This window comes from Oryx dammah, unplaced genomic scaffold, assembly GCF_014754425.2.
Source record: "Oryx dammah isolate SB20612 unplaced genomic scaffold, SCBI_Odam_1.1 HiC_scaffold_21, whole genome shotgun sequence".
NCBI classification, from domain to species: Eukaryota; Metazoa; Chordata; class Mammalia; order Artiodactyla; family Bovidae; genus Oryx; species Oryx dammah.
The window spans coordinates 37,357,878-37,377,619 of NW_024070205.1; the positions used below are offsets into that span (position 1 = coordinate 37,357,878).

A 19,742-nucleotide genomic window follows, 5' to 3' on the forward strand; every position below is an offset into this window, starting at 1 on the left:
GCCAGGCAACCGGAGAGTAAAAAGAAAAGAAAAATTGTATGCTAAGAAGTGTAATAAGACATGGCCAGCGCAAACCAGGCAAATATGGAAGCAACTCAAGGAAAAAAAAAAACTGATACAAAGAATGTTTCTAGTGGAGAAACCCTCATATAGGATAGGTACATACAAGATAAAGTGGGTTGTGATACCATTTTAAAATTTCAGAGTAAGATTCCACTATTGCATTAACAGAATTAACAGAAACATTGCATTAACAGAAACATTGTTTCTGTGATTTAACTAACACAGGACTTTCAATAGGCAAAAAAGCTCTATAGTGGGACCTCTGCTAAGGTGGAAGTTGTAACAGTATCTGTTAAAACCTATGTTACAAATTAACCTGCCGCAGTTGGTGCCATGGAAATAGCCTTGAATGGGTCACAACTGGGTCACTATCTAGCCATTTACTGGCTGAGTGATTCTAGTAGTTAAGCAGCTGCTGAGCACTTACTATGCGCAAGGCACTGTTTAGGTGACACCAAGCATCCACAGAAAACAGAACGAAACTCTAAAAGGCACCTGAGGAGCTAAGCTTCGTTCACGGGCATCTGCACAGGAGGCGGCAGGGTTCAGGGCTGAGAGTGAAGACGCCTCGTGCACCAGGGACTGTGCCCGTGGGAGATGGTATTTAATGCCCTGAACTGCCAGTTCACCCTTACGTGGCTTCTCGACCTTCAAGCCAGGCCCCATCGCAGCCCAGCAAGTACATCCCCACCTGCTCTCTGAGCCTGTTTCTTCACCTGTAAAAAGAGGCAACACGTCTTCCCCACAGGGTCGTGGTGAGGAGCAACGTTTCTTGGCACTCGTCACATGTGTCTACAGACAATAATACACCTCCGGGGACTTCCCTGGTGCTCCAGTGGCTAAGACTGCGGGGTCTGGGTTTGATGCCTGGTGGGGCAACTAAGATCCCCCACGCCACAACTGAGAGTTCTTACGATCCAACTAGAACTACAGATCCCTGAAGCAGCAACTAAGAGCCAGGCGCAGCCAAATAAAAATTGAAAAAGGAAAGAATGCACCTCGGGCCCTGTCCAGGGTGGAGCAATTCCACGCATCATCCCCAGAGTGCGCGCGGCGAAGGGAGGGAGTGATGGACACTTGGACAACAGGCGTCCAAGTGCCCGCTGCACTGGAAAGGGTGGCCCGACGTGAGCCACCACTCTTCCGGACCGAGGCTCAGAGTAGAACTCAGGGCCTACGTGTCCTTTGCCCGGGACCCGCGCCCACCGCCCGCGCCACACCCCCGCGGGCGAGCAGGCGATGTCATCGATGTGCTCGGCGCTCTCCTGAACCAGCCCTAGGAGTGGGCGGGCCTACTTTCCTCAGGTGGTCTAACAGGCGCCGGGCCGGACCAATGGGGTGGCATCAAGACTCCGCCCCGTCCTTCCGATTGGCCAGCACTGGAAAACCGCGGCCAGAGCCTCCCAGGGCGAGCCGGATCGGGACTCAGCCCGGGTCATCCTCGCCGTGCGCTCCCTGCACTTCGGGTGTGCTTGCTCCAGCCCGCTTTGCCGTCGCCGCCGTCGCCGCCATGGCCCAGTGAGTGACCCCGCGGGTGGCGAGGGAACTTTCTGTGGGCCGGCGCGGACACCGGAGCCGCCCTTGACGTCGCCTCGCCCCGGGGGTCTCCAGAGCCCGGCCTCGTGGCGCCCGGAGCCGGGACCTCCAGAGAAGCGCCGGACCCCATGCCAGCCCCGCGGCTTCGCCTTTCCTGGGACCCAGCTCCTTTGCGCCTCGCGGTGACGCGGGCGGATCCCGTTCCCAGGAAAGGAGAGAGAGGAGGGGACAGGCGTGGCCGAGGGCAGCTCGGGCCCCTGGACGGCCCGCCTGCGGAGACGGAAGGCCTCGGACGCGTCATCACCAGCTCGGCCGTAGCGCAGAAAAGACTGTGCCGTGAACCCTCTCCTTGTGCATGTGTCGTTGGTCCAGGAGAGCTTGGGGACCCGCGAAGTGGTCGATGGGGGTTGGCCTGAAGGCTGCAACCCCGGGGTCTAAAGTGCAAAAGGGAGGAGTGGGCTAGAGGAAATTTAAGACGAGTTGTTAATTGTATCAAAAGCTAGAAAACTCTTGAGTTGTGATGAATTAAGTGTAACTGACAAGTTTCCTTTGTTCCTCTTCCCGTCTTTCAGAGCTGACATTGCCCTGATTGGACTGGCTGTCATGGGCCAGAACTTAATTTTGAACATGAATGACCATGGCTTTGTGGTAAGTGGGGAGGGGCACACTCTTCCCTTAGGTGTCCTCCGTGCCTTAGCCTGAGTGCTGGGGACTGTTCTGATTTGGAAGATCCCTTGTAACCTGGAATGTGGTTCTCTTTCTATGTGCTCTGTTGCTGCTTAACATTTTTGCAAGAGAGAGAAGCTCCACTTTACATGTGGGGGTGGGAGGGCCCACTCGACAGTCCTCTCAGGAAGGAGTCCTGCTGAATGGATCCGCCCATTCTGTAAGGTGGCCTTGAGTAAACCTGCCCCTCTCCTGAGGAGGAGAAATTCCTCCAAAAGTGTAGATCTCTAACTTTATTGCCTAATGGGCTCTGGAGAAAAGTTTGGGTGTGAGTACTAAACTGGCTTAGATACAAGGATTATCAGTGACAAAATGTAACAATCTGGAACTAGCCGGTTCCCAGATTTAAGTCCTAACCAAATAGTGACAGGTTCTGGCCCAATATGTTACGGGCAGTTGACCTTTGCTTATATCCAGCCCTGTGCTTTTTTATCCTGTTAGAATTAACTTCACGGTGATCCATCAGCACGTGGTTGGAGAAAAGTTAGAATCAGGGTCCTCCCTTCCCAAACCCTTGGGCTGCATAGAAACCCATTGTCCCTTGATCCTCAGTCTGAAGGTCTTCTGTGTCCTAGGTCTCCTAATCAGGCCCCTTGTCCTTCTAGGTCTGTGCTTTTAATAGGACAGTCTCCAAAGTTGATGACTTCTTGGCTAATGAGGCGAAGGGCACCAAGGTGCTTGGCGCTCACTCCTTGGAGGAAATGGTGTCCAAGCTGAAGAAGCCACGGCGGATCATCCTGCTTGTGAAGGCCGGTCAGGCCGTCGATGATTTCATTGAGAAACTGGTAAGGCCGGCTCTCTCCCAGCTGCCACTCATCTGGCAGGACTTCCTTTAGCTGTTTCACTGCTTTTTGGTTAAGAACTTTTGTCCCTTTTCAGTTTCTAGATGCAGTCTGCTCACTTCTGACAAAACTGCTGCTTTAATGACTCAGTGGTGGTTAACTTGATTGGCACTAATTAAGTAACAGTATACCTTGGGTGGTAATAATTCTTTGTATATAAAATTCTGAGGCAAGAGACATGTCAGTAAGAATTTATTATCAACCAGAATAGAAATACCAGTAATCTCAGTGAACTCTATCTTTGATGTTCAAAAAAAACTTCCAGTTCTGGGACTTCCCTAGAGGTCCAGTGGTTAAGACTCCACTATGCCTCTGTTGAAAAAGAAAAATGACCTAAAGAAGAACGTTGTGATAAATGACACACCAGATTTTTTGTGTAGTAAGATGTCAGGCTGCCCAGGATTAGTTCAGACAGAATGAACTGGAAAATTGCAGAGTACTCTTCAGTGTGTGCATGTGAGAGAGTCTGACTCTTAGGGAACCCCTGGACTGTAACCCACCAGGCTCCTCTGTCCATGGAATTCTCCAGGCAAGAATACTGAAATGGGTACCTATTCCCTTCTCCAGGGGATCTTCCTGACTAGGGATCGAACCTGAGTCTCTGCATTGGAGGCAGATTCTTTACTATCTAAGCCACCATGGAAGTCCACTCTTCAGCACAGGACAGTATTAAGTAATGTAAACTGGAGCCTTCTCGGGGGAGGTTGAATAGTGAATCTCCCTTGTAGGAGGAGACTGAACGATAAAGCCAGCTTAGTTGGTGAGCCGTAGGAAGATATTCTCATTCAACGCCTGTCTTTTCCTGCCATCTTCAAATGGTGGCGATCAAATCATTTATTCATATACCAAACCATTGGATATTTACTGGACCCACTTTCTGTTCCAGGCAGAGATTTTATAGATCTTTTAAAACTAATCCAATCTAGGAATATAAATCAAACATGTGGTACCCATTGGAAATAAAAAATTTTCCAAGTAGGATTTGTTTGTTGTAAAAATCTTAGTTAAAAAAAATTATTTCAGTTGTGGAGAGTTCTGACTGGGTTTGCTTGCTAGCCCTAAGCTTTTAAATAGGGTTTCCCTGGCCTGGTGGCCAGATGGCAAAGAATCTGCCAGCACTGTGCAAGACCTGGGTTCTATCTCTAGGTTGGGAAGATCCTCCAGAAAAGGAAATGGCAAACTGCTCTAGTATTCTTGCCGGGAGAATTCCATGTACAGAGGAGCCTGGTGGGCTACAGTCCAAGGGTTTACAAAAGAGTCAGACATGACTGAGTGATTGACACTTTGACTTTCAATTCTAGCCTCAAAGAGGATTGTTGAAGATTAAACTTTATATACACACAGACACACACTTTCAGGCTGGGTTTATTTGGGATAAATTCTTGTTTGTTTTAACTGGTCAAGGTATATTTATTTTTGTCTTTCATTTCTTTGCCTTAATGCTGGTGTCTGGTTAATAGGTACCTTTGCTAGACATTGGTGATATCATCATTGATGGAGGAAATTCTGAATACAGGGATACCATGGTGAGTGTTCCTCAGTCCACATTCTTCTAGGTTCTGGGAACATTTTGGAAAAAAGTAGCAGTGCTGCACATGTAACGGAAGAGATGACATGCTTCTGTGGTGCTGATTCTTTGGGGACTGATGGATGAGGTTCTCACTGGTCACGCATGTAACTCAGAAGGATGACTGCTGTTTAGACTCAGCAGGCTGGGCGTTGATGCTCATGTCCCTTTCTCTTCACCAATCCATTATACATCATTGGGCAGTATGGGTGAGGACTGCTGCTCTAATGGGTTCATGTGCTGGGAAAGTCCCGGTACAACTTAAGTGCCGAATGGCCGTAAGTCATGCTTGTATTAAACCACCTCTTCATTGAGTCTTATTGTACAAGGTCTGTAAGGTGAGAATGTATGTTTGGCTTTATTATTTTAAGTTCCCAAACTGAGGGAATTAAATATCTTGAATGGCCAGGTTATTCTTGGATTCTTGGGTCACTGAACTCAAATGTGGGATGTCCATACCTGTTTCATATGGTGGGAGAAACTGATTTTAGGAAACATGATGAAACTCTTTTTCTTTCCGGTAGAGACGGTGCCGAGACCTCAAGGATAAGGGCATCTTGTTCGTGGGGAGCGGAGTTAGTGGTGGAGAGGACGGGGCCCGCTATGGCCCGTCGCTTATGCCGGGAGGGAACAAGGAGGCCTGGTGAGTACCGTGGGCACCACCTGCGTGGGCACAGGGAGCTGGACCTGGAGATGTGTGGGTGGAGGCCAGCCCTGCCACCTACTCTCCTCTGTGCAGTCTGAGTGATGGGAATGGGAGATGCTGGACATAGTCTTTTATGCTTGTTGCTTTGATGTAATGTGTGTGCCTGTTTCTCTTTTCCTTTTTTTCTCTGTTATTTCCTCCAGTACCCATAATGGAAGTTCTAAGTAGGTTTCAAGGGTTCAGAGGCTTTAAGAAGGCAGCTCAGATAATGCACTGTCTGGACTTAGGAGTAAGATTTGCCTCTTCAGCTCAGATATGGTATAGTTAATCACTGTGAGTAAAGGCAGTCAGATGGGGCCTCTTCCGTTCCCTGGAAACCAGGTGGAGTTTTTCCTTAACTAAGGAAGAAACGAGTTTTACATTGCTCACTGTGCTGTGTGTAAGAGGACAGGTAGTCAGCTGGAAGGTAGGTGCTCTTGTGATGATGAAACAGGTGGGCTGTATGAGACACAGGGGTTGGGGTGATAAGCCGGGTAGAGGATTAAAATGAAAAGATGCAAGTAATTAGTTATGTGTAACTTAGACTGAGGGAAACACCACTGCTGAGGCTGCAGGAAAAGAGAAAGCCAGACAGAGGACAATAGATGGAGCAGGAGAGAAAGAAATAGAAAAGGAAGGATCCCTGTGGGGGAGACATGGACAGGTAATGTGCTTTTTTGAATGAGTTTGGTTTCCATATATTGTAGACTTAGGCAATAAAGTAAGGCGTGATCGGGGGACTTCCCTGGCAGTCTTACGGTTAAGACTCTGAGCTTCTATTGTAGGGTGCATGGGTTTAGTCCCTGATTGGGGAGCTAAGATCCTACATGCTTTGAGGCTTGGACAAAAAAAGTTTTAAAAAAAAGAAGAATTTATTAAAAAAGGAGTGATGAAATCCAGTCCCCAGAGATGAGGGGTTTATTGGGGAAGGTTATCCTTTTAATTACTCCCCTAATGATTAGTTAGTTCATTCGCTCAGTCATGTCCCACTCTGCGACTCTGTGGACTGCAGCACACCAGGCTTCCTGTCCATCACCAACTCCCAGAGCTTATTCACTCATGTCCATCGAGTCGGTGACGCCATTCAACCATCTCGTCCTCTGTCCCCCCTTCTCCTGCCTTCAGTCTTTCCCTAATGATTCTCTTCACTGTGTTAAAATCTAGAGGCAGAGGCCTTCCTGCTTCTCAAAAGCTTAAAAGGATTTACCTTGGGTACTGCCCAGGGAGGGCTGTTAGAATTGCAGACAGTACCCCCGGAAGTGCTATACAGACATTCATGAGTGCTCCAGTTCCCATAAATACATTTTCCTGACTGACCCGTCAGGAGCAGAAATGGTCCTTTTACCTGAAAGGTGAGTCAAGCTCAGGGAAGCTCTAAAGGGTTAAAGTGGAGCTGCCTCGGCCCCTCATCCTGTGCAGCCCTGTCAGATTTCGTGTCTTCACCGAATCCCTTTTGTGAAGTAGCCTGTATTGGTTAGCAATAGGTGTCGGGAGGTACAGGAGGCGTGCAAGGAACACAGAGCAGCTGCTTTTTCTCCGAACGATAAGGAGTACACAGCTCTTGGAAGCGCTTCCGGGTTCTGTCTGTCCGTGATAACATCATTCTAGACAACAGAAGGCTCTGTGGGGACGGTGGGGGCCGCAGTGTCTTCTGAGAGGCACAGAAGTTTCTCCTGGGGCCTTGCTGACCCTTCCGCCCAGGCTTTTTGTCTCCTATCTCAAATCAGATAGTCTGCAGCCTCTGACTGGCTTACCTTGAGGACTTAGCTTATGCATGACTTTTTCGAGGGCACTCCCACCTTCCATTAGAAGGGAAAAATTGGGTGGGAGGGGCCGTCCTTGAGAACTTAAGGGAGCCCTCAGCCCTTTTGTTCTTGGCAGCTGAACCACGTGCTTCCCTCCCACAGGCCCCACATCAAGGCCATCTTCCAAGGCATCGCCGCCAAAGTGGGGACAGGAGAACCCTGCTGTGACTGGGTAGGTTCTGGGCCCCGCTCGAGCGGTTGGCATCACGGGCAGAGGGTGCAGAGAATCACTGCAGGCCCGGTGGTTTGCTTTGTCACATGAGTGCCTCAGTCTTTTAAGTCACTAGCATAGCTGGTGTCTAAAATGTATCTATTGTACATTCCTTGTATCTTAATATTCATAACTGGAGGTTGATATTAAAAGCAGCCCTTTTCAATTCATCTAAAATATGGATTCCTTAAAAAAGGATCAGGAAAGACAAGGTGAACTGATTTTTTAGTCATATTACTTCATGGCTAAAGAAAGAATGCCAAGGGAATTTCCTGGCAGTCCAGTGGTTAGGACTTCACGATCTCACTGCCATGGCCTGGGTTCAGTCCCTGGTTAGGGAACTAAGATCCCACAAGCTGCACAGCCAAAAAAAAAATGTCAGAATCAAATGTGGAGTTTGCTCCTGGGATGGGTACTCTGTGCTAGCTTAGCACAGAAAAGCTGCAGCTTTTTGCCCTCACTGAATGGGACAGAGGCCAAGGCTTATACTTCCCCTTCCTATATTTAGTGTTATGAATAAAATACATTCTGTCTCTTGTTACAGCCTCAGTCCATCCTGTCAATGAACAGAGTGCTGGGCTGGGGACACCTGAGTTGTCATGCTGGCTCCCCACTAACCAGAACTGTGACGTTAGGTGGTCCCTGGGCCCCTGGGCCCCCTGGGCTTCAGTCCCTGTGTCCCCTGGGCTTCAGTCACTGTGTCCCCTGGGCTTCAGTCTCTGTCGTCTGTGGGCTTTAGTCACTGTCTTCCATGGGCTTCAGTCTCTGTCATCCATGGGCTTCAGTGTTCTCATTTGTCAAATACAGGGGTTGGGCTGGGTGACCTCCAAGATCGCTTTAGCTCCTATTCCCCTGGAATTTTATTCTACTTGCCATTTTTATGATGTTTTGTTTTACATGAGATAAAAGGTAGGGATGAAACAAGAACTCAAGGACACAGGGAATGAGGGGCCCTCCCCATGCTTGGGCCTGACAGGGCCTGGTGACTAAGCTGCCCTCACACTTTAACCCATTGTCACTGAGGTCAGTCAGAACCCCTTGTGTCAAGAGAGGCTGGTGCTGTGATTCAGAGGACTGAGTAAGTTCCTCACAAGTGTGGAGCATTGGGAAGGGAGTTTGTTCCTTGAATAAATTGCTACAGTAAAAATGAAGGTGCAGTGGCAGTAACTTTTTCTTAGATACATTTAGGACATAACCATGGAGAAAATAACAGTACTTGCCTGTGTATCTTGGTCAACTCTAGTTGATTTTCCATAGCGCCAAGCCTTACCCTTAGGTTATTGAAAAAACTGGTCTAGACACTAAAAGTGGGCCCCCCTTAGTTCAGTACTGAAGTTACAGGAAGGAAGGGGTGAAGCAAGGTGTTATTAGCCATGTGATTTCATGGCCAAAGAAAGTGTCAAAACCAGGAGGGGGTAGGTCAGCAGTGGAAAGGTGGGCGGAGGAAGCCTCCGAGTAAGGGTGACCTGGGACAGCATTCCTCCCGGCCCTGTGGCTGTGGGGACACCGCTTGGGCCACCAGCACCGTCCACGGGCAGGCACGTCCCGGCATGTCCCCGTCCTGGAGATGGCAGCACCTGACATGCAGTCTGATGCCCTGTCACCCTCCCTGTCCAGACTCCTTGTCCTCCAGCCAGTTTTCAGGTACTCTGGCTTCCCCTGTGGCTTGTCCACAGGGACAGAGAAGGGTGTCACTTGGACTAACGCTGGTCACCACACTAAGTTAAATTTCTCATCATAAATTCACAGACTGGCATTGTGGTTTTATAACCTTGCTGGCTTTATTATATATCGGTACCTTGTCCACTCTGGCACCCTGGGGAGAACACATTTCTGGGCTTACATGGTTGAGGGCCAGACCTTGCATCTGAGGTCTCCTTACCCCTCGGTGGCCATTACAACTCCAGAACATTTCTATATTGTTTAAAGTACAAGTGGTGTAATTGGCCAGGTTCTTTTCCCCTTGCAGTTGAAAATACTATGGACACTTCTTCATTCTTTTTGTCTGGGGAGGGAGCCTGGCCAAAGAGTCAGACACGGGCTCCTCTGGTGTGTTCTGTGGGCTCCTGAAGGCCTCCTGGCTTGTGGCTCTAACAGGTGGGGGACGAGGGTGCGGGACACTTTGTGAAGATGGTGCACAACGGCATAGAGTATGGGGACATGCAGCTCATCTGTGAGGCCTACCACCTGATGAAGGACGTCCTGCGCATGGGGCACGAGGAGATGGCCAAGGTGAGATGGCACGAGGAGGGGGCCAGGGAGGGCAGGGGCGGGGCGAGAGTGCTGCACGCTCGGTCGTGTCTGACTCTGCGACCCCATGGACTGTAGCCCGCCAGGCTCCTCTGTCCATGGGGATTCTCCAGGCGAGAATCCTGGAGTGGGTTGCCACTTCCTTCTCCAGGGGATCTTCCCAACCCAGGGATCTAATCCATGTCTCCTGCATTGGCAGGTGTTTTTTTTTTTTATTTTATTTTTTTTATTACTAGCACCACCTGGGAAGCCCCAAGGTGGGTAGCAGTAAATCCTTGCTCACTCTTTTTTCCCTTGATCATTCTGATGGCCTGGCTGGACTCAGCCTAACCCAAGGGCTGCTCTCAGTAATAGGATCACAAAATTTGACAGGCGGTCCCTCAGCCAGGGGCCCTTGATGGTAATCACCACCCTCACGAGGGCCCTGACGGGGTTTTAGGGCAGTGTCACTCAGCTGCAGGGTCCCTTACGGGAGGGGCAACAGAAGCCCGATTTTCTGATCAAGGGGGGACTGGCTGACAGTTAATCAAAAAGCTAGAGACGGAAACAACTATTTCCCCCAACATTTTATTATGAAAGTGTTTAAACATACAACACAACTGAAAGAATTTGAGTGATCACTTACATACACACAACCTAGACTAGACCACTAACACTTTACTGTATTAAGTACTTGCTTTATTGAGTATCTGTCCATCCCTCTATTAGTTTTATATAAATAAATATATTTTATATATATTTGAAACATATACTTCAAAGTAAACTGCAGATGTTAGTACTCTTCAGATACTTCAGCATCATTAAATAGGCAAACATTTATTTTTTGGCCGCATAACAGGTGGGATCTTAGTTCCCTGACCAGTGGAAGTCTTAACTACTGGACTGCCAATGAAGTCCCTTATCCTGAGCTTCCACTGCACAGGACATGGGTTCCATCCCTGGTTGGAGAACTAAGACCCTACATGCCTTACAGCGCAGTCCCCAAAAAAGAAAATATAGGCAGGTATGTTCAAAAGTTCATTCACCCATCATTTTATGAGTGGGCCCTTTTAAGTATGGCCATGCTGATCAGCATTCTAGTCAACCTTCTCATCTAGAGTTCATCCTTTGAGTTATTTCCAGTGGAACATGATTCAAAGACGCTTACTTGCAAGGCACATAGCGCAGAATCCTTCCAGATTCTCTACTTTTCCTCCTAATTTTTAAATGTGTCATCCCCATTTACCTTGTTTTACTGACTTTTCTTTATTCTTTCAAAAACAATGACTTAGTTTTCATAGAAACATTACTTTTTTGTGTGTGTTCATATTTAATTGGTTTACATGAGTACTGTATTATATGCCAGGCACTCTTCTATGTTGGGGATGTATTAGTAGAAAAAACAAAGTCCTTGCCCTCATGGATCTTGAGAAGAGAGACAATAATGACTGATTATAAAAAGCTAGTTCATGATCATTATTGTAAAGAAAAGTAAAGGGATGTAAGAGGCCGCTCTCCAGACTGACTGATGGAGAAAGGTGACTGTACAGAGACGCATGCTAGGTGAGGGTACACCCGGCTCAGGGAAGCACAGTCTGGTGATCAGAAGACCAGCATCAACAGGCTGCAATCAGACACAGCTGACCCTTAGCATAACACAGCTGGTGGGAGAAGTGTTCGGGTGTCTGGAGAAGAGCCGGTTAGCTTCAGGTGTTGAGCAGCTTTGAGCATCGTCAGTATTGACAGGGGGGAGGGATGAGTCCATTAAGGGAGTGTAACCCTGGTTACACTCACATTGTGTATAACCCTGGTTTCTCTCACATTGTTTTCTTTCATGTCTTGCACACAGGCCTTTGAGGAATGGAATAAGACAGAGCTGGACTCATTCCTGATTGAAATCACAGCCAATATTCTCAAGTTCCAAGATGCTGATGGCAAACACCTGCTGCCAAAGATCCGGGACAGCGCAGGGCAGAAGGGCACCGGGAAGTGGACCGCCATCTCCGCCCTGGAGTACGGCGTGCCCGTCACCCTCATCGGTAATGCTCAGCTTTTGACTGAACCTCTGTCTTGGTTTTGATCAAGTGCAGTCTGCTCTTTATGCATTTGCATAAGGTTACAGTGTGAGAGAGGCTGAAGCTGCCTTTGAATCTCTTCTTTGTAATCTTTCTGCCAGTCATGTGAGCTTTTAGATGAATTCCAGAATCACTGTCTTTTGCAGTTTGACTTTGAGGATTTTTTTTTTTTTTGCTACACTGCTCAGTTTGTGGATCTTAGTTCCCTGACCAGGGACAGAAGCCGGGGCCCTGCAGTGAAAGTGCTGAGTCCTAATCACTGGGCTACTGGGGAAGTCCCTGGATCATTTTAACATTAGTGATTTAATTATAGTCAGTGACGTAAGGTCTTTTTAATAGGAAAGGTAACTGTAATGGAATTTTTCATATGACAATTCACACAATAATAAAAGCTTAGGTGCTCAACATTTATTACTATTTTGCTAAGGTTTTTTCTCAGTTATCTAATAAAATATTACTTATGTGTTTCCAGTCCTTTAATATTTCTTTCTTAGAAGAGTACTGCTGTCCTGAAGTTGTCTTATATTCTTCCCACCCTTGTTTTTTTATCTTAATGAGCTAAACATCAAACTCAAAGATGTAGAGAGAAGGAAACAATCAGCAGAGATAAAAATACTAAGAGGATTAACAGAACTGCATGATGGTTCTTTAAGAATAAAATAGGGACTTCACTGCAGGGGGCACAGGTTCAATCCCTGGTTGGGGAACTAAGATCCCGCATGGCTTTCTCTGTGGCAAAGAAACAAACGAAAAGGAATAAAATAGGTACATCTGGCAAGACTGGAAAGAAGAATGGAGGCAGGCTCTGGCCTGTTTACTGACAGGCTCTTCATTGCTCCTGGCAGAGTGGCTCCCCAGCACTGTTGGCTCTTTCAGACAGGGGTTGCCTTTCCCTCCTAATCTCCTCCCACTTTGGTTTCGTGGTTAATTACACTTCACTGTTCACATTGAACAGGGTGGTTGCAGGCCTGGTGAGGAGGGAAGCAGTTAGTCCAGCTTTACAGAGAAGGAAGTGGACTGCTATTTAGCTAATCTGAATACCATCTAGGGGCGGGCCACAGGACCAGTAACTGGGAGCGGTTCATTCATCATTGACTCAAATATATGAGTGTTAGAGCCCTCAAGAGAGTCCTATTCGGATGTTTCAGAGACTTTGTCCCTTCCTAATGGACGGCAGGCAGGCTTCCTCCCTGGCCAGGTGCCATTCTTGCTTGCTGAACTAATGGGGAAGCGAGTCTTCTGTCTAATCTTTAAGCAACCCTGCGGTTAAACCACGCTTGCCTTCTTGTGCCTTTTGTCTTTCGAAGCCTCTACCCAGGACTGCTAAGTCATCATGTGTGTGCAGGAGTCCAGAGAGGCGGACAGGGCCAAGGAGATACCCGCTCTCAAGTCTATGGCCAGAATCCTTTCCTCAAAACCGAGTTCCCTGTTAGTTCCTAAAGGTTTTACTTCATTTTGTCTGTTGGGAAAAATGGTCAATTATTCTAATTTTGCAAATTGTCAATTGGGCGAATATTTATAAGTGATGATTTTTAAGATACCAAATGGTCTTAATTTTAAAATACTATACTGAGGGACTTCCCTGGAGGTCCAGTGGTTAATACTCTGCACTTCCACTGCAGGCACCATGGGTTCGATCCCCAGTCAGGGAACTAAGATCCTCTATGCCACCTGCCTCGCCAAAAAGATAAAATACTATATTGAAATTTTTTTTACTCAAATGAAATAAAACTGTTAAACTGCAACAGTGATCATGGATATACCGAAAATTAAATTGTAAGAATTAGAAAATGTAATTTTATGAAGGTTGAAGTCTGTGTTACTTCTGAATGTACTGGTTGTTTCAAAGTTGTGGGTATTAGTGCTTAAAAGAAAATAAATTGAGTTATTGATGAGCATTTAAAAATTAAAAGTCCTCCCAGCTGAAACAGAAATTTTACTGTTGGACCAACACTGAGTCCATTCTTAATAATAGTGATTTTGCTGCTTCCTTTTTCCCCTTAAAGCACCCCCTTTGAATTTCATGGTGGTCTTTGTGGTTGAATACCCACGTTTATATGGAAGACTGATTTGGACTTTTCATTTTCAGATTAACTGATTCGAGCTTCTTTTGAAAGTTTGTTTTAACTCTGGTGGCCTAAGGTTGAAACTGTCAGCTCTTTGTAAAACTGAAGTCGTGCTCCACTTCTGCTGTCCTCACGCACTCCAGCTCCAGCGCTCCTCCTTGGGTTCTGTGTGTGCACATTGGTGACACATTATTTACCCCCTGCCCCCACGCAGGAGAAGCCGTCTTCGCGAGATGCTTATCATCTCTGAAGGACGAGAGGATCCAAGCCAGCAAAAAGCTGAAGGGGCCTCAAAATATCCCGTTTGAAGGAGATAAGAAATCATTCCTGGAGGACATTCGAAAGGTGGGGTGCAGGCCCTGTGGGGGGGGGGTGGGGGAGGGGATGCTGCCAGAGAGCATCCTGAGGCCACATGAAGGGGGGCCAGTCCAGCCTTGCCCTTTGATCGGATCTGCAGCCTGTGCTAAACTGTAGGCCTTTCACTGCTGGGGGTGGGGATGAGGCAGTAGGATCTGTGCTGCTGGGGAGAATGGGGAGGGGGCAAGGAGGATAGGGCATCCATGTGCTGGCTGCAGTTCTGATGAGTCTTGGTGTCCATCTTCAGGCCCTCTATGCTTCCAAGATCATCTCTTATGCTCAGGGCTTCATGCTGTTAAGACAGGCAGCCACTGAATTTGGCTGGACCCTCAACTATGGCGGCATCGCCCTGATGTGGAGGGGCGGCTGCATCATCAGGAGGTGAGTGCTGGTGGGGGAACCAGGGGCTCAGGCGCTCTCAGAAGGGCTTTCCTGGAGCTGTACACGGAGTCCTTTCGCTGGCAACCAGGCAGCTTTACGTGTCACCTCACCTTCTTCCTGTGTGTCAGTTACTCAAGGGTCCACACTGCCCTGTCTAAAGTGCTTCTGTGTGCACTGTTGTGCCCTCTGCCGAGACCTCTCGCGACCTGGACTTCGGTGTTCCTGGTCCATACAGCAAGTTTTGGGGGTGGAGTCAGGAGGACAGGTGCCTTCGTAGCTCGCTGGGGTTTCTGTTACTTCCCCTCCTTTCTGCCATACCATCAGCCTGCTACTTGAGATTCATCGACTTTCTCTCTCTTGGTTATTTCAGTGTATTCCTGGGAAAGATAAAAGATGCGTTTGATCGAAACCCAGGACTTCAGAATCTACTGCTGGATGACTTCTTTAAGTCAGCTGTGGAAAACTGCCAGGTGTGTAGCCCAGAGTTGGGCGGCACGGGAGTTCCGTCTCCATGGGCTTTGCTCTGAAGGACATCTGCCTTTTCACGCATGCCTGAAAGTCTGTTGTCTTTTCTGAGAGCTAGTCACTAGTTTCTGGCTTTGCTTTTCTGGCTCAGGACTCCTGGCGGCGGGCCATCAGTACTGGTGTCCAGGCAGGCATTCCCATGCCCTGCTTCACCACTGCTCTCTCTTTCTACGATGGGTACAGACACGAGATGCTGCCGGCCAACCTCATCCAGGTAAGCTTTAGGGTGGGTGGTGAACATCCACCTGGGTGGTGCCAGAGTCCCGTGCCTGCCTCTGTCCTAACCAGCCTGTCCCTTGTTCTCCAGGCTCAGCGCGACTACTTCGGGGCGCACACCTATGAACTCTTGGCCAAGCCGGGCCAGTTCATCCACACCAACTGGACAGGCCATGGGGGCAACGTGTCCTCGTCGTCGTACAACGCCTGATGGGCTTCTGTTCCAAGCCACAACTCCGCAGACCGGTACATTCCATTTGCCACACAGCACTGCTTACATGGCCCTCTGCCCTACTTTCTGCTCAGATCTTTTAAAATATCGTGTGTCGTAAGAGACTCCTTTGAAGAGTTGGCCCGAGTCTCTGTGTGTCAAGTAGTTCTGAGAGAACCAGCACGCCCTCTGCCCTCGCCTCTTGGGACAGAGCAGGAGTGGAGTGTGTGCGAGGCAGCTCTCCGAGGCAGCGTTCCCCGCAGGTCCCCTGTGGGTGAGGAAGGCAGCGGCTCTCATCAAGGTGGGGAAGGGTTTTGTAGAATTTGATCAAACTGGAACCTTTGTATCACACACCTGAACTCCCTTTCCTTTTACTTAATAAAAGAAAAAAAAAAAACACAAAAAATCGTATTTATGCTTTTTCTCCAGACTCTTTAAGTAGTCTTACCTCATCCACACTGAGCCACAGACAGCCTCACTGGCAGAAAGATGTGCACCCGATTTCCTTACATTTGAATTAGTTTATTTCCTTTATTTAGTCTTGTTAAATATTTTCTTCTTTATTTTCTTTAAGAAAAAATAAAAAACCAATACCAGAAACACCAAATTTAGGTAATGATTAACTCTGGAGGGAAGGGTGAGGAAATAGTCAAGAAGTGAGTGAACTAGCTTATGACCTACTAGCTGTATGACTTAAGACAAATAAATTATTTAAGATCTCTGGCCTCAGTTTTCTCATTTGTAAAATGGGGGTAATCATACCTGCCTCCTTAAGATGCTTCCCCTGTGGCCCAGCTGGTAAAGAATTCACCTGCAGCTTGGGAGACTTGGGTTCGATCCCTGGGTCGGGAAGATCCCCTGGAGAAGGGAATGGCTACCCACTCCAGTATTCTGGCCTGGAGAATTCTGGCCTCCTTAAGGCTATTTTGAAGATACACCTGGTAAAAACTGAACGACACTTGACACATATAAGCACTTACATAAATGGTAATTATTATTATTGGTAATCATTGGTAATGGTAATAATCACCACTTGAGGGTGTGCCTGTCCTGGACGCAGTGGTATTTCTGAAGAAACCAAATGTTACTTCTAGCACTTACTGGTAAATTCACTTTAAAAACCAGCCCCGAGACAGTTCTTGGCAGGGCTCCTCTGTGTGCTCAGGTGTGTAAGTTAAGCAGATCTTCACTGAATACACCGCTAACAACCACCACCCTGCCAGGGGGTGGAGCTTGGCAGTGGTTGGGGGTAGGAGGAAGTAGGCTCTGAGTCAGCAGGTCTGGGGCGGGGAACCCATATTCTGCATTTCTTTCTTTCTTTCTTTTTTTTTTTGCATTTCTTTCTAAAAATTATTTTTTAGAGAACAATTACTTCATGATGTTGTGATGGTTTTCGCCATACATCAACATGAATCAGCCACAGGTATACCTGTGTACATATTCTGCTCTTCTAACAAGCTCCCAGGTTCCCATTATGGCACAAGAAGGGCAAGATATTTTTATTGTTAAAATAATATGAGTCCTTTGCCTGGGTGTTTTTTTTTTTTACTATATATGATCTCATGCCTTAGGAATTTTACATACCATGACTTACTAGAAAAATACTTCGATAAAAAACTCCCTACGTTAGCTCTAGTAAAGGCAGCCCAGCCCAATGGTTAGAGCCTGGATGCATACCTAGGTTCACCGCTAATTCATGGTTACTCTGATCCTTAATCTCGGGACCTATGTGCTGTCTCGTCTGTAAAAAGATGATAACAGCACCTGTGTCACAGCGCTTTTGAGGATTAGTGTTTGCCTCATAGTGATTCCTAGTTATGATTTACTCTTTATTACTTACCTCCTGGTGAAGGTGAGGTAGTTGAACAATTCTAAAAATGGATGGAGGTGGAGACAGATGGGTTCTGCTCCCAGCCAGGTGGGTCCTGTCCAGCACAACTGCTGCAGAGACAATCCGGTGGCCGTTCTGGCAAAGGGCCTCCCTTGGCAAAAAACCCCCCAAAAACTGTAGGTCTATTATGATGTCAGCCACAACTTCTTTCTGCTTTATTTGGGACAGAAAGGAGTTAATTAGAAAGACATGGAGGGGGAGGGAGGCTCAAGGGGGTTGGGATATATATACACACGTAGGCCTGATTGATGTTGTACAGCAGAAACTTAACACAATATTGTAAAGCAATTACACTTCAATTGAAGGAAAAAAAGACATGGATCCAATAAGGGAGCAGACATGATCTCTCAGCAGAGGCTTTAGTCTGGGGATTTGCAGCTGTCACCTTCTAGGCAGATGCCCTCTTTTCAGGAGGGGTAGAGAGACCGTCAGGATGTATATGCCACGCTTAGTATGTATCAGCACAGACACATTCACTGTCTAGTAATGGATACCCTGTGCCAGTTTCTGCCCAGTGTGTAACAAACCACCCCAAACTCCGTGGTGTATTACCATTTTTTTATCCTAATTCTGAGGGTCAGAAATTTGGAAGGCTACCGGGGTGATGGCTTATCTCTGTTCCACAATATCTGGGGGCCTCAGCTAGGAAGACTTGAAAGCTGGGGGTGGTTCCATGGCTGGGACCATGTGGAGGTGTCTGTCTTCTTCCTTCATCAGGTGGCCAGTGTTGGCTGGGACCCCAGCCCAGGCTATCAGCTGGAAAGGTACATGGCAGCCTCACCATGTGGCCTCAGCTGGCCTTGCTGAGGCAAACATCTTACTTGGTGCCTCAGTGTTGCAGCTAACAAAACAAACACCACCTTGCCTTTAACGCCTAGCAGGGACACAGAAATAGAAAAGAAATATAAAAAGAGATATAAAGAGGAACAAAAGAGAACAGACCAGAGATTTGCAATGCTAGCTACTGCTCTGGGAAAGTCTATCTCTGGCCCTCCAGAAAAACCTCTTCCTGCCCCAGGGACGGTAAAGCGTCTGCCTGCAATGCGGGAGACCCGGGTTCAATCCCCGGGTAGGGAAGATCCCCTGGAGAAGGAAATGGCAACCCACTCCAGTACTCTTGCCTAGAAAATTCCATGGATGGAGGAGTCTGGTGGGCTACAGTCCATGGGATCGCAAAGAGTTGGGCATGACTGAGCGACTTCATCTTCGCCATATTGGCAGATAGATGGGGAAACAATGGAAACAGTGACAGACTTTATTTTCTTGGGCTCGAAAATCACTGCAGATGCTGACTGCAGCCATGAAATTAAAAGACGTTTGCTCCTTGGAAGAAAAGCTATGACAAACCTAGAAAGCATATTAAAAAGCAGAGACACTGCTTTGCTGACAAAGGTCCATCTAGTCAAAGCTATGGTTTTCCCAGTAGGCACGTATGGATGTGAGAGTTGGACTATAAAGAAAGCTGAGCACCGAAGAACTGTGGTGTTGGAGAAGACTCTTGAGAGTCCCTTGGACTGCAAGGAGATCAAACTAGTCCATCCTAAAGGAAATCAGTCCTGAATATTCATTGGAGGAACTGATGCTGAAGCTGAAGCTCCAATACTTTGGGCACCTGATGTGAAGAACGGACTCACTGGAAAAGACCCTGATGCTAGGAAAGATTGAAGGCAAGAGGAGAAGGGGACGACGGAGGATGAGATGGACATGAGTTTGAGCAAGCTCTGGGAGAATGGTGAAGGACAGGAAAGCCTGGCGTGCTGCAGTCCATGGGGTTGAAAAGAGTCAGCCATGACTGAGCGGCCACACAGCAACAATGGGTGTGGCAGAGCATTATTTCAGCCCTATTATATCAGTTACAAGCGAGTCGTAAGTTCAAGGGAAGGAGTATTAGGCTTTACCTCTTGATGGTGGAGTGGAAAGTTCTAGAGGACCATGTGGGTCAGGAGATTTCCCCTTTTTTTCAAATATAATATGCCACATATGCTTCCTTTGAAAAGGACAATTTGTGACATGGGAAGGTTGGGAACTCTGGCCTTATTTGGGGATTTTCCTGAGGGTCTCATATAGTAATCAGTGGCACACATAAGAATATAATAATAGCTAACAGAGGGTGTGCCAGGCACTGTTTTAAGTTCACGTGTTTAATACAACAGCCTCTGAAAGACGTGCTATCATCATTCCCAGTTTACAGACAAAGCTTGAGGATGTGAAGTAACTGGTCCAAGGTCACAGAGCTCCTGCAGAACCAAAGTCTGAGCCAGAATCCACACACATAATCACCAGATTATCCTACCGCTCAGTGTGCTCGATGGGCACAGTTACACACTGCTGTAACCGTTTGGTTGGTGGTGAGAGA

At 47.5% G+C, this 19,742-nt stretch overlaps 1 protein-coding gene across 1 annotated transcript; it reads left to right on the forward strand.

The window, feature by feature from the left end:
• The first annotated feature begins 1,451 nt into the window (after window positions 1-1,451).
• PGD (phosphogluconate dehydrogenase) lies at window positions 1,452-16,218 on the forward strand. Its single transcript, XM_040263402.1, has 13 exons — window positions 1,452-1,581; window positions 2,172-2,247; window positions 2,931-3,110; window positions 4,628-4,693; window positions 5,259-5,377; window positions 7,327-7,396; window positions 9,533-9,667; window positions 11,514-11,703; window positions 14,020-14,150; window positions 14,410-14,543; window positions 14,914-15,013; window positions 15,160-15,282; window positions 15,376-16,218. Exons 1-13 carry the CDS (start codon window positions 1,574-1,576, stop codon window positions 15,493-15,495), a joined length of 1,452 nt encoding a protein of 483 aa, XP_040119336.1. The 5' UTR covers window positions 1,452-1,573; the 3' UTR covers window positions 15,496-16,218.
• The last annotated feature ends 3,524 nt before the right edge of the window (window positions 16,219-19,742 follow it).